Source organism: Sprattus sprattus (assembly GCF_963457725.1).
Source record: "Sprattus sprattus genome assembly, chromosome: 11".
Lineage (NCBI taxonomy): Eukaryota > Metazoa > Chordata > Actinopteri > Clupeiformes > Clupeidae > Sprattus > Sprattus sprattus.
In genome coordinates, this window is record NC_137909.1 from 25,874,917 (window position 1) to 25,889,538 (window position 14,622).

At 48.7% G+C, this 14,622-nt stretch overlaps 1 protein-coding gene across 1 annotated transcript in view; it reads left to right on the top strand.

Moving 5' to 3' along the window:
* Positions 1 to 197: 197 nt before the first annotated feature.
* ppp1cc (protein phosphatase 1, catalytic subunit, gamma isozyme) overlaps positions 198 to 14,622 on the top strand; it is an 18,617-nt gene continuing 4,192 nt past the window's right edge. The window contains exons 1-5 of the mRNA XM_080848120.1: positions 198 to 431; positions 7,228 to 7,359; positions 8,501 to 8,731; positions 13,531 to 13,635; positions 14,588 to 14,622. The exon at positions 14,588 to 14,622 is cut by the window's right edge and continues 189 nt beyond it. Of these exons, the coding sequence (XP_080704246.1) occupies positions 377 to 431; positions 7,228 to 7,359; positions 8,501 to 8,731; positions 13,531 to 13,635; positions 14,588 to 14,622 (558 nt within the window). The 5' untranslated portion in view covers positions 198 to 376. The remainder of the gene's footprint in view (positions 432 to 7,227; positions 7,360 to 8,500; positions 8,732 to 13,530; positions 13,636 to 14,587) is intronic.

Here is a 14,622-nt window from a genome sequence, read left to right on the forward strand (position 1 = left end):
AGGTCTTAACATCTAAGAGATATCTACAACATGCTTTACCAGACGGCTCTACCTGAAATGCATGAGTACTATTTCTACGCAAGGAAAAACAGCGTACTTCGGTTTGCGTTAGCTTCCCCGCCCAATGCATATATCGCTCCGCCTGCCGGCATCACACTGCAAGCTCATCCAGCATTGCTTAGTTGTTGTCACTGGTTATCACTGAGTCGACTGTGCAGGAGTGGCACTGCGGAGTTATTTTAAAACCAAATTTCTTTGGCACAACCAATTTATCCTGGTTTGTTTTAATTTGTAATATTGCTTGTGGATTTACGAATTGTAAAGTGTACCATTTAGGTAGCTAGCTTAAAAACTACAACGTTAGCAAGGTAACGTGATGGCCGACATCGACAAGCTCAACATAGACAGTATCATTCAGCGGCTCCTGGAAGGTAAGGATTGATTGACTAATACTAACAGGGTTGGTTGGCAGGAACCGTTTTCCGTGTTGTATTATTACAGGTTATCATCAACACAAGTTTTGTTTGTTTTGAAATGTTCTTTTACATAACGCTATTAATACTGCAAAGATAGCGGAATGGCACATAGCTGAATACACCGCTACGGCTTCAACATTGCTACCTAGCGTGCATCTAGCACTCTGCCTGACAAGCAATATAGAAGCCCCGAAAACAGCTAACCAGTTCGGGTTCTTTCCTGCCAGCTAACGTTAGCAGCTCAGTATTTATATATGTTGTGTCCTTTTAATGTTTGTATTAATAAAAGAGATCGATTAGTAAACGCTACAAAGCAACAAGTTATATGTGATACGTGATAGGGTTGACACAAAACACAATATTGATGTGAAACAGGATCTCCCAGTCATGACTTACGGTCGACTGGCTGTCTTCATGCTAGCCATAAAGCTAATGTGGGCTAAAAACGTGTTAGCCCTCCTTCGACAACCAATATCTGCACCCATTGAAGGTTGCTATCATCAATAGGCGGGATTTTTCCCTTTGCAAATATCTAAAATAGCTGCAGTTAAACGTCGAAGTTTAACGTATAATTTGTTCGTCTGTGCGGGTGACATTAAGCCTCAATCTTATTTGCCCCAACTCAAGGGTTCTTAAATCCCGCGAAATTCCCCACAGCCAACGCACCCTAAATGTGTTTACATTGTAGCTAGCATACCCGGCAATTGAAATTTGCCGTCCGACGTAAGATAGCTTGTTAGCTAATTTTTTTCGCAAGGTTGTAGAATGACATCATCCCATCTGGAATGGGGAGAGGTCATTTCGATACATCTTTCGTCTTAGCTGCACATCTGATATCGTTTTATTGAGGCATGTCATACACGTCTGACAATGAACAGCTTTCTATGTGTAGGCTGCACTGCAGGGGGAAGCGACCCACTTCCACATTCGGTTTGCCCTCGTTTGGCTGCGTATTGGATGGGTGTGTGTTAAGCTCCTCTAATTTTCAATAACCGTTTGCGTCCATATGACCTCAAATACACGTTTTTGCGCATGTATTATACCACGGAGGCTACGAACACTCCCACCCTGATAATGAGATCCGCGGTATGTAGTTTACCTATACATTATTGTGATCTTGACAGTACAACTGTTGTACACGTCATCGGGACGTTAGCGGGATCTGTTCTAAAACACCTGGATCACAGCACAGTCTATAAACGTGGTGATCAGTAGGTTACCTGTGTGACGACATGGGCCAGTATTGATTCCATCAGGATGGGGGGGCTTTTTGCCTCAAGCCAGTGTTGGAGTCATCAAAATCTAAAGGATTTTACGAACTCACTCCTGCTATTCAGATAGCTTGAGTGGAATATCTGGTGGTTCTTTTTAATGATTTAGTGTGTTCAAGTCTGGTGACCCTGTATGGATTTGCCTTCTTTTGATTAATCTGTACAAAGGCCTTTTCAACCATTATTTTATGAGATGAGCTGGAGCACTATGATGCTATATGATTTTGACTACACTGAATTTTGGGTACATGTAGCATATAGCCTATTGGTGAGAAGTTGATTGAAAGATGGCATGCATTCACAAAAGTAAACCGGTGTTGGTACACCAAGCTATTCATTCTTGAAACAAATTGCAGACTAGCATTAGGTATCCATCTGTAAGGGCCATAGGAGTCTGATACAGTGTAATCGAGCTAATGGCCTCAAGGCAGTGTGCGGCACATAGCACAGTAGTATTGACAGTCCATGAGAGGAATGTTTATTTCTTGTAAAACTGTAATCAGTAACACACATATAAATTCAGACATTGTGGAATTTTGATTCTAGTCCTTCATAGCTCTTCATAAATCTCTTGTAAGCTATCAGTTCCCCACTTATCATGTTTGTGTTCTATCTTGAAGCATTGTTATCTTGGGTTTGTAGTCATAATTTCATAGTGTACATTTCTGTAATCCACTGGAAAAGAGGACAGGCCTACACACCCAGCTCATGGGAAGTAGGCTTTTAATCGAGCCGCCGTTCATTTTTTTTATGGCCAGCCGTTACAGTCAGCCATGACTCCCGGGTCACTGAGCTGCTCACCTTATCATGTACTCTCGCTTTGACACGAGCTGTTCCCGCAGCAATCTGGTCATGTTGTATAACTGCACCCGCGCCCACGGCCCTTTGAGGTGGGCGGAAAAACATCAAGGCGGACACCTGGCATATCTGTTGTTTTTGGAGGTCACAGATCCTCTCGCCAACCACAACCCTCTGCCTGCCGTTTCCCCAAACCTGGGCCCATCCCTTTCCTCTCCTCTCCTCTCCTCTCCTCCCCAAACCCCACCTCACCCACGCCCCTCATTGAGAATGGCAGGCGGGGACGTGCCAAGCCTACACGTGGATTATGCATGTTTGTCTCCGGGACCAGCGCGTGCTGTTTTTCTAAGGGCCAGGAGACGAGGGGATGGAACATCAGGATTAAAGCGGAGGGCAGCAGGGGTTGAAGCAGCCGGGACCGTCCGACGAGCGCCGGTTGAGGCTCACTAAGGCCCGGGCCGTCTGGTTGGCTCTCCAACGGTGACTATCCAGCACACCTCGTAAGGCTCCACCACAACTGGGGTTGCATCTTCATTTGATGCTGGTGAATTTGAGTGTCAGGATTGCGATTGAAGAGTACAAAGTGCCATCCTCGTCGGGATGAGGCTCGCTGCAGTTTGAGAGCGAATCTTTTCTAGTGATGTGGGTATACACCCCATGAGATTAGTCATATACACGCTCATAAACACACACTCAACACACCCCCAGGAAGGCCTTTTTTTAGGACACGCTTACTTTAGGAACTCCTGCTGTTAGAAAAGAAGTGCTGGCAATCCTCAGTGGTCCACCCATCAGAGAGATGCATAAAACAGTCCTCTTACATAAGAGAGCAGCCAGCCAACACACACACACACACACACACTTGGCGCCACACAAACACGGGTCATTCACTCGGATGCCGTCAAGTCCACCAAGACTGCAGAGACAGCCGTGAGTCAGGGCCAGTCTGCACGCATAGCAACTGGCAATAGCAGAGGAGAGTCAATATTTGCCGCCGCTGAAGAGGAACAGCTGAATGAGGTGAGACGGGAAGTGAATGAGCAAGGCAGCGAGTCCACAGGTAACGGCAAACGGCCGCACGGGGGGGGGGGGGGTGGGGGATGAAGAAATGTCCTGGCGGCAGCTTATCAAGACTTGTATTGTTGCCTAACACTGTGCCTCAGTTCTGTAATACAGTTATAACTTCATTAGCACTGCGTTTGTTTACGCCAGAGAACAGGCCCTTAAGGCTTTACTCTCTCCGTGGAGAACAGTGCGCCGTTGTTGTTGTTGTTGTTGTTGTTGTTGTTGTTGTTGTGGTGATGGTGGTGGGGAGGGAGAGATGGTGGTGGGGAGGGAGAGATGGAGGAGAACTGAGGTGAAGTGGAAGGCTGAGTTGTTTTTGCACAGGGGTCTGTTGTGTGTGTGTGTCAGCCCACAGACAGACCACTGTGTGTGTGTGTGTGTGTGTGTGTGTGTGTGTGTGTGTGTGTGTGTGTGGGGGGGGCTGTGAACGTGTACACACAGACAAACGCATGTGCACACTCGCTCAACCAGTCTCAAGAAAAGGCGGGGCATGGTATGTGCCAGCCACTCCTGTGTACGGGATCCTTTGCAGCGAGAGTCAGTGTGTGTGATTGCAATGCAATCTCCAGCATGACGAGCGTGTTAGCAATGCAACGCTTTCATCATTGACGGGTGTGTGTTGATGGGGGGCAGCTTATGCAGCTGCTTCTACCCCCTGCCTGTCAATCACAAGCTAAGCTAACGCTAGTGTGTGCTGTGTGGGCACTCTAACCAGACACTACATGGCCCCAGTCCACTTTACATGTGCTCAGTGCTCTTGCTAATGAGGGCCACATCACAGCTTCGACCTCAGGGGGGCAGATAGCTGCTTATAATGTTTATGTTGTGTCCATTACTCACCTCTCTTGTCACAAAGGTTATCAGGCGCAAGTTTTGACTACATTAAATGCTTACGGTCTTGTGGATGACTAACCACAAAGAACAGTGTGAGGAGAAGCGGTTTAAGCCACTTATCTCTCCCCCTCTGCAGGCACGCAAACAAGACATATTTTTTTTTTTGTAGCTTGGCCACCCATGCCACACAGTCATGCCAGGCTCTGCCAAACAGTCATGCCAGCCATGCCCCCACGGTCATGCCAGGCTCCGACTGACCGTGTGTGTCCCTTTCAGTATGTCCCCACCTCGTCCTAATCTGATTAGTGAAGCGGGCCACGAGAAACTCATTGAGTTTTAATGAGCGGGTTTATTTCTTCCTTTCATCCCGCGTTATGATGGCTCTCTCTGCCTTAATCCCACACTCAACAATAAAAAGTCATTTACTTGATAACATAATCCACCTTGGAGAAGGCCAGCTGCTGTCTCTGAGCTGTCGTGTCCCCGTCACCGCCTTCCTGTTAGGGTATAAATAGACCCGGCCAGGCCCAACGAGGGTGGTGCTGGTGGCTCATTTCGCTGTCGCAGTTGGGCTTCCAACACACACACACACACACACACACACACACACACACACACACACACACAGAGAGTGCCCAGGCTGTGACTAAGGGTGCGTTCATGTGCGTTAAACACTTGTGTGGAAAGGAAAGTACTGGACACTTGGATGGATGCAGAGTGTGACTTGGACGGTGAGGTGGGGGTTGATGCAGTCATCGGACTGACACGGGTCTGGGTTTTATCCCCCCTTACTGAGCAGCCCAGACACAGTCATTATGGGTGTATTAGAAAGTTTGTGAGTCAGTGCACTAATGTGGAAAGCACGCCTTTATTGTGTGTGTGTGTGTGTGTGTGTGTGTGTGTGTGTGTGTGTGTGTGTGTGTGTGAGAGAGAGAGAGAGAGAGATGTTGTTTATGGACTAATGCAGATAGCACGTTTGTGGTGTTCTGGGCCAGGTGACTGCAGAAGGTCGGCCAGCGGCGGTGCTGATTCTGCCATGAGGGCGGCAGCTCCAGTGAGGGCCGCCTCAACACAGCAGAAGTAGGCCACGGCCGGCTCTGCCAAACACCTCCACCCCTCCGCTCACCTCCCCCGGGTGCTAGGAAGACAGAACAGAGCTATACCCCCCCCCCCCCCCACACACACACACACACACACACTCGTCTTCCCTCCCCTCTTCTGCCCTGGTGTCTTTCTGATGAGCTCAGGTCGTTCTTTCTGCCTCTTTCTCTTTTTTTTTGATGGAAGGAAGGATCTGGAAAAGCTTCTCATTCTGCCCCCTTCCTTTTTGTTGTTTTTCTGCCTGTCCTCTGCACTTCTTACTATCGGTTTATTTTTTTTGTTCTCCTCTCTTCTCTGTGCTTCTCTTGATCCTCTTTTTTTCTACCATGAGGAAGGAGCTGGAAATCCTCTCCTCCCACCTCTGTCACCTCCCTCTCTCCTAGCTGTCTCGCTCCCCTATCTGTCTCTCTCTCTCTCTCTCTCTCTCTCTCTCTCTCGTCCCCTCTCCTCTGATCTCTTCTGTCTGAGATGCTAACCTACTTCTCCTGTGCTGGGTGAAGCGGGTCTTGCTGACTGTCGTGTAGAAGCTGCGTGTTAAATTTTTCACTAGGCTGAGTGGAAGCCTTGCAGTCTAGTCCCCGCCAGACCTCGCTGGCGCTCTGGGACGAACGCATGGGGGGGTGGGGGAAGAGGAGGAGGAGGAGGAGGAGGAGGAGGAGGTCATATGACCCAGCAGAAAGCGTCTTTACTCTGTGTATTGTGCCATCAAAAGGGAGCGGCTTTTGTAAATTGGTTCCATTGGGGCCTGTATACATCGCCCCAACCACACACACACACACACACACACACACAATCTGATGGGGGTGAGTAAATGGGTATTTCGTATACTCTCTGTTCCCCTTTATTATTCTGCTTCACCAGCATTTGTAGGAGGACCAAAATAGTTCCAAGGAGAAGGGCGGTGAAAAATGCGCACCTAGAAACACAAACAGTGCTGAGTAGCGAGGCATGTATTTATCCCTCCCCGGGAGAAAGATCATCAGGATGTTTTGGGCTGCTCTGCACACAGCCAGAAGGATATGTTCACACCTTTTTAAGAACTGCTGAGGATGAGAGAGAGACAGAACACGTCATGCTAGCGCACGGCGGAAGAGTGCGTGTGTGTGTGTGTGTGTGTGTGTGTGTGTGTGTGTCGGAACCAGCAAGTGTGGTGGGATGTGGTGATTAGGCCCGATGAGGTTTATGATGGTGTCCTTATCTGTCTGTCTGTCTCTTGTCACTGTCTTGATTGTGGGTCAGGCTTTGATAAGGTCATGTCATGTGTGTATCTGTCTGACAATGGATGCGTCTTCCTTGGGTAATAGCAGGAATCGGGTGATATAATGCGTATCATGATACCGGGGTTGCTATTCAGTATTATGCGATATATTGCGATTCTATACTGCAATACTGTATTATTATTATTGCGATACTGGGTTTTTGAAATCTTATTTAAGGAGGACTGTCAGAGTATAAAGATGGAAAGCAGTGCTGTAAACACAACACAAAATGAATCACTGTCTGCCCTGAATCTTTGCATGTAAACTATTAATTAAAAATCAATACAGGGTTCTGAAAAATACTGCGATACTTCAGAGTATTGATAATCTCTTCCACCCCTAGTCTTCCTGCATGACCTCATTCTTCTGTTCCCTGTGTGTGTGTGTGTGTGTGTGTGTGTGTGTGTGTCCCTCTCCCTGCAGTGCGAGGCTCCAAGCCAGGGAAGAATGTGCAGCTCCAGGAGAACGAGATCCGGGGCCTGTGTCTCAAGTCCCGTGAGATCTTCCTGAGCCAGCCCATCCTGCTGGAGCTAGAGGCTCCGCTCAAGATCTGTGGTGAGAAGCAGTACAGAACCCCACACACACACACTTCACAACCGGCCCTCCACCCTCTAGCCCATCCTGGTGGTGTTGGAGGCGCCACTCAAGATCTGTGGTGAGAAGCACTACAGAACCACACACACACACACACACACACAGAACCACACACACACACACACTTCACAACCGGCCCTCCACCCTCTAGCCCATCCTGGTGGAGCTGGAGGCTCCACTCAAGATCTGTGGTGAGAAGCACTACAGAACCACACACACACACACACACGCACACACACACACACTTCACAACCAGCCCTCCACCCTCTAGCCCATCCTGGTGGTGTTGGAGACCCCACTCAAGACCTGAGTTGAGAAGCAGTACAGAACCACTCACACTCCACACCGGTCCTCCACCCGCTAGCCTATACTGGTGGTGTGGGAGGTTCCGCCCTCAGTCTGTGGCAAGAGATCACAAACACCCACTCTAGCAGTACAGAACCACACACACACACACACACACACACACACACACACACACACACACACACACACACACACACACACACACACACAATCACAAACACCCACTCTAGTTGGCAGAAGGATGAGTCCAGTGAAGGGACACTGGGGGAGGGGAAGACCTTGAGATGACACGCATCGGAGTGACTAAAAGAACCGGCATTCAGACACATGACATGCCAAACGTACTTCCTATTTTATTTGTAGATTGTACAGATTTTATTGTATCAGAGGTTGGAGCTCACATTGCTTTGACCTTATGCAGTAACCCAGCAGGTTCTGTTTTTGCTGAGTGTAGATGGTGTAGTACATTTTATCATAAACGAGGAGCTTGTAGTTGATCCCGTGAGGTGGTTATCGTTTGAGCCACAGGGACCTTCTGTTCTGCCCGACGTCTGAACTGGATGAATCATGTAGTTGTCATCTACCTCAATACAAGCTCCAGGGCTAGTCATTCACTGCATACCATCATCCCTGCTCTTTGATTCTGAACCATCTCTCGCTCGCTCTCTCTCTCTCCTTTCTCTCTCTCTCTCCTTTCTCTCTCTCCTTTCTCTCTCTCTCTCTCTCTCCTTTCTCTCTCTCTCTCTCCTTTCTCTCTCTCTCTCTCTCTCTCTCTCTCTCCTTTCTCCCTCTTCAGGAGACATCCACGGCCAGTACTACGACCTGTTGCGGCTCTTCGAGTACGGTGGCTACCCGCCCGAGAGCAACTACCTGTTCCTGGGCGACTACGTGGACCGGGGCAAGCAGTCGCTGGAGACCATATGCCTGCTGCTGGCCTACAAGATCAAATACCCCGAGAACTTCTTCCTGCTGCGCGGCAACCACGAGTGTGCCTCCATCAACCGCATCTACGGCTTCTACGACGAGTGTGAGTGTCCAGGGATGGGTGATGGGTAGATCAGGGAGGGGTGGGGTTGCACCCTAGACGACAGGGCTGGGTGACGGGTAGAGCAGGGAGGGGTGGGGTGGCACCCTAGACTACAGGGCTGGGCTGCTTTTTGGGGTGTTTGATCAGTGTGATGCATGGGGTGGTTTTAATGTCATATTTTGTCATTGAGTATGAGGGCTTAAATGGTTGTGTGTGTGTCTGTGAGGGAAAGTGAAAGAGAGAGTCATGAGCGAGAGAGCGAGCGAGTGAGTGAGGTGAGTGAGGTGAGTGAGTGAGTGAGTGAGTGAGTGAGTGAGTGAGTGAGTGAGTGAGGTGAGTGAGGTGAGTGAGTGAGTGAGTGAGTGAGTGAGTGAGTGAGTGAGTGAGTGAGTGAGTGAGTGAGTGAGTGAGTGAGTGAGTGAGTGAGTGAGTGAGTGAGTGAGTGAGGTGAGGTGAGTGAGTGAGTGAGAAAGAATCATGATGGAGAGAAAGAGCGCGGGTTCAAGCGGGGTCACAGTCGGTATGGGGGGGGATAGTGTTGAAACTTCAGAGCTTTTGAGCTTATTTGATTAAAAGGAGATTATAATACTCACAGGATCGCCCGTCAACCCCTGTGTACATAGCCGAGTGGGACGAGGGCACACTCTCCCTCCAAGATTTAGCTTCACTGCACTCCCAAGAATTACCCTCTGTGAGCGTTATGACACACAAACACACACACACACACACACACACACACACACACACAGACCCTGAGACTTTGCCTCCATCAACCGCATCTATGGCTTCTACGACGAGTGTGAGTGTCCAGGGCTGGGTGATGGGTAGAGCAGGGAGGGAAGGCACCCGAGACGACAGGGCTGGGTGACGGGTAGAGCAGGGAGAGCAGGGAGGGAAGGCACCCGAGACGACAGGGCTGGGTGATGGGTAGAGCAGGGAGAGCAGGCACCTGAGACGACAGGGCTGGGTGATGGGTAGAGCAGGGAGAGCAGGCACCTGAGACGACAGGGCTGGGTGATGGGTAGAGCAGGGAGAGCAGGCACCTGAGACGACAGGGCTGGGTGATGGGTAGATCAGGGAGAGCAGGGAGGGAAGGCACCCGAGACGACAGGGCTGGGTGATGGGTAGAGCAGGGAGAGCAGGCACCTGAGACGACAGGGCTGGGTGATGGGTAGATCAGGGAGAGCAGGGAGGGGAGGCACCCGAGACGACAGGGCTGGGTGACGGGTAGATCAGGGAGAGGAGGGGAGGGTGGCACCCTAGACGACAGGGCTGGGTGATGGCTAGAGCCGGGAGGGGAGGGTGGGCTTTCTGGGGTGTTTGATCAGTGTTTTGCATGGGATGGGGGGTGAGGTGGTTTTAATGTCATATTTTGTCATTGAGTATGAGGGCTTAAATGGTTGTGTGTGTGTCTGTGAGGGAAAGTGAAAGAGAGAGTCATGGCGAGAGAGTGAGTGAGTGTGTGTGTGTGTGTGTGTGTGTGTGTGTGTGTGTGTGTGTGTGTGTGTGTGGGGGAAAGAGTTATGATGGAGAGGGAGAGCGCGGGTTCAAGAGGCCTTTGTCATCCACAGTCGGTATGGGGGGGGGATAGTGTTGAAACTTCAGAGCTTTTGAGCTTATTTGATTAAAAGGAGATTATAATACTCACAGGATCGCCCGTCAACCCCTGTGTACATAGCCGAGTGGGACGAGCGCACACTCTCCCTCCAAGATTTAGCTTCACTGCACTCCCAAGAATTACCCTCTGTGAGCGTTATGACACACACACACACACACTCACACACACACACACACACACACAGACACACACACACACACCCCGAGACTTTGGGAAGATTGTCGTCAGTACAGCCCAGTGATTTGTGTGAGTTTGAAATGAGCGTTGTGACAGCTAAGCTCTCGGGCAAGTCTCTGCCATGAATTATTGAACACGGCCGCAGTTGTGTGAGTGTGTGTGTGTGTGTGTGTGTGCGTGCTCCTCATAAATCGTTGGGTGTTACAGAGGTGAGGGGAGAGTGTGCATGTGTGTGTTTGTCTATTTTTAGACTACAGTGCTGTTGTTGCAGTGGCTGATCACCTTGCAGCACCCCCAGCCTTGCGTAGCACAGAGAGATGCTCTGGCTGCTCCACCCTCTCAGTGTTGGAGTCTGACTGCTCCACCCTCTCAGTGTTGGAGTCTGGCTGCTCCACCCTCTCAGTGTTGGAGTCTGACTGCACCACCCTCTCAGTGTTGGAGTCTGGCTGCTCCACCCTCTCAGTGTTGGAGTCTGGCTGCTCCACCCTCTCAGTGTTGGAGTCTGGCTGCTCCATCCTCTCAGTGTTGGAGTCTGGCTGCTCCACCCTCTCAGTGTTGGAGTCTGGCTGCTCCACCCTCTCAGTGTTGGAGTCTGGCTGCACCACCCTCTCAGTGTTGGAGTCTGGCTGCTCCACCCTCTCAGTGTTGGAGTCTGACTGCACCACCCTCTCAGTGTTGAGTCTGACTGCTCCACCCTCTCAGTGGTGGCCAGTGGTCTCCATGAGCAGCCAGCTGTAGAAGCCATACCTGGGGAAATCCTGGCAAGATGGGTATCAGATTTTCAGAAATTTGATTTAATCAGGTTGGATATTAACAAGTTACAACAAAGACCTTCTAAGGGACATTGTTTATGGTAGAAACTGGGTGGTTGCTTATACGCAGTTCTTCAATACTGGTTTGATTGACTGATAAATTCATTTAAACTCTGATGCATCAGTTACATGTTTATTTAAGGTGATCCTGACATTAGCTATTCATGATCTGGTCTGCCATGAAACCATCGTAATGCGAATCCACATGACTTCTTTTAGAGTTACTTGACTGTTGAAAGCTGAGGCCATACCCACACAAACTAGTGTGTGGTTGTGTGTCTTTGAGCTAGGGTTAGCCTGTGTGTGTGTGTGTGTGTGTGTGTGTGTGTGTGTGTGTGTGTGTGTGTGTGTGTGTGTACGCTAGGGTCAGCAGGTGTGATGTTCCAGTGGGTGAGCTGGCTTCTGCAATCTCGCCTCTTTCTGGGAATGGGCAGATTACCCTGCTGAGTCACCTGCCCCCTAGAGGAAATGAAGATGATGGCACTTAGGTCATAGATATACAGCCGCGGAAAAAATTAAGAGACCACTTCAAAATTATCAGTTTCTCTGGTTTTACTATTTATTGGTATGTGTTAAAGTAAAATGTACATTTTTGTTTTATTCTATAACCTACTGGCAACATTCCTACCAAATTTCAAATAAAAATATTGTCATTTAGATCACTTATTTGCAGAAAAATGACAATTGGTCAAAATAGCAAAAAAGATGCAGTGTCTTCAGATCTCGAATAATGCAAAGAAAACAAGCTCATATTCATTTTTAAACTACACAATACTAATGCTTACACTTAGGAAGAGTTCAGAAATCAATATTTGGTGGAAAAACCTTGATTTAAAATCACAACTTTCATGTGTCTTGGCATGCTCTCCACCAGTCTTTCACATTGCCGTTGGGTGACTTTATGCTACTCCTGGCGCAAGAATTCAAGCAGCTCGGCTTCTTTTCATGGCTTGTGACCATCCATCTTCCTCTTGATCACATTTCAGAGGTTTTTGATGGGATTCAGGTCTCGAAATTGGGCTGGCCATGACAGGGTCCTGATCTGGTGGTACTCCATCCACACCTTTACTGGCCTGGCTGTGTGGCATGGAGCATTGCCCTGCTGGAAAAAACATTTCTCAGAGTTGGGGAACATTGTCAGAGCTAAAGGAAGCAAGTTTTTCTTCCGGGACAACGTTGTACTTTGCCTGGCTGAGGTTTGTAAAAGACCATAAGGATTGAAAAAAGCGGACTGGAGGGTCTTCTAGTTCGTCTTCTCTGATGAGTCCAATTTTCAGCTTTGCCCAACACATGGTCGTCTGATGGTTAGACGGAGACCTGGAGAGGCCTACAAGCCAGAGAGTCTTGCACCTACTGTGAAATCGGACTCATCAGAGAAGACGAACTTAGAAGAACCTCCAGTCCGCTTTTTCAATCCTTATGGTCTTTTACAAACCTCAGCCAGGCAAAGTACAACGTTGTCCCGGAAGAAAAACTTGCTTCCTTTTGCTCTGACAATGTTCCCCAACTCTGAGAAGTGTTTTTTCCAGCAGGGCAATGCTCCATGCCACACAGCCAGGCCAGTAAAGGTGTGGATGGAGTACCACCAGATCAGGACCCTGTCATGGCCAGCCCAATTTCGAGACCTGAATCCCATCAAAAACCTCTGAAATGTGATCAAGAGGAAGATGGATGGTCACAAGCCATGAAAAGAAGCCGAGCTGCTTGAATTCTTGCGCCAGGAGTAGCATAAAGTCACCCAACGGCAATGTGAAAGACTGGTGGAGAGCATGCCAAGACACATGAAAGTTGTGATTTTAAATCAAGGTTATTCCACCAAATATTGATTTCTGAACTCTTCCTAAGTGTAAGCATTAGTATTGTGTAGTTTAAAAATGAATATGAGCTTGTTTTCTTTGCATTATTCGAGATCTGAAGACACTGCATCAATTTTGCTATTTTGACCAATTGTCATTTTTCTGCAAATAAATAATCTAAATGACAATATTTTTATTTGAAATTTGGTAGGAATGTTGCCAGTAGGTTATAGAATAAAACTAAAATGTACATTTTACTTTAACACATACCAATAAATAGTAAAACCAGAGAAACTGATAATTTTGAAGTGGTCTCTTAATTTTTTCCGCGGCTGTATATGTATGTAATGTATGCGCTCTAAACTGACGTGCGTATGTGTCATGTTCCGTCATCAGGCAAAAGACGCTACAACATCAAGCTCTGGAAGACCTTCACCGACTGCTTCAACTGTCTCCCCATCGCTGCCATTGTGGACGAGAAGATCTTCTGCTGTCATGGGGGTGAGTGTGGTTCCAACCAGCCCGCTCACACACACATATATGCAGATGCGCACACACACACACACAAACACACACACACACTTGCTGACAGAAGGGAAACAAAAACAAAGAGACAGACAAAGCGGTCAGATTTCTGTTCACACAGTCAGTCCTCATCCTCTATACCCGTCACTCAACAACTATACTGAGTTGTAGTCTTTCTGGTGTCAGGGCCAGCGTTTCATATCTATTTCATATCTCCACTCTGGAGCAACAGCTGTCCTCCTCCTGTCAGACCAGATCAGCACCCCGAGCACGTCTCATTTAGCTCCCCATAAAACCAGCCCTTGCCTGAGCCTGTGGCCTGAGCTGGAGAGCCCTGGGGTTAACGGTGGATGGAGGGGGCTTAGTGGTGCCCTGGCTGAGGGGACGCTGCAGTGGAGGCTATATATATAGAGGAGGCTGGATCTCCCAAAGCTCCCCTCCACGCCCTCACCTACACACCCTCCGCTGAAGCGCAACTGCTACATTCAACTGGTAGGGCACGCTGCTGACACCCTCAAGGTCATGGGTTTGGTAACCAAGGGAGCACAGCACAGCACAGCACAGCACAGCACAGCACAGCACAGCACAGCACAGCACAGCACAGCACAGCACAGCACAGCACAGCACAGCACAGCACAGCACAGCACAGCACAGCACAGCACACAGCACAGCACAGCAGAACCTTTTCATCTATAAGTAACATTAGCACAGCCTTTTCATCTATAGGTAACATTAGCACAGCCTTTTCATCTATAGGTAACATTAGCACAGCCTTTTCATCTATAGGTAACATTAGCACAGCCTTTTCATCTATAAGTAACATTAGCACAGCCTTTTCATCTATAAGTAACATTGGATAGAAGCGTCTGCTGAATGATACGCCACTCTTGGTCTGAGCATGGCGCCCCCTGGTGTTTGTCCCCGGTAGGACTGTCCCCCGACCTGCAGTCCATGGAGCAGATC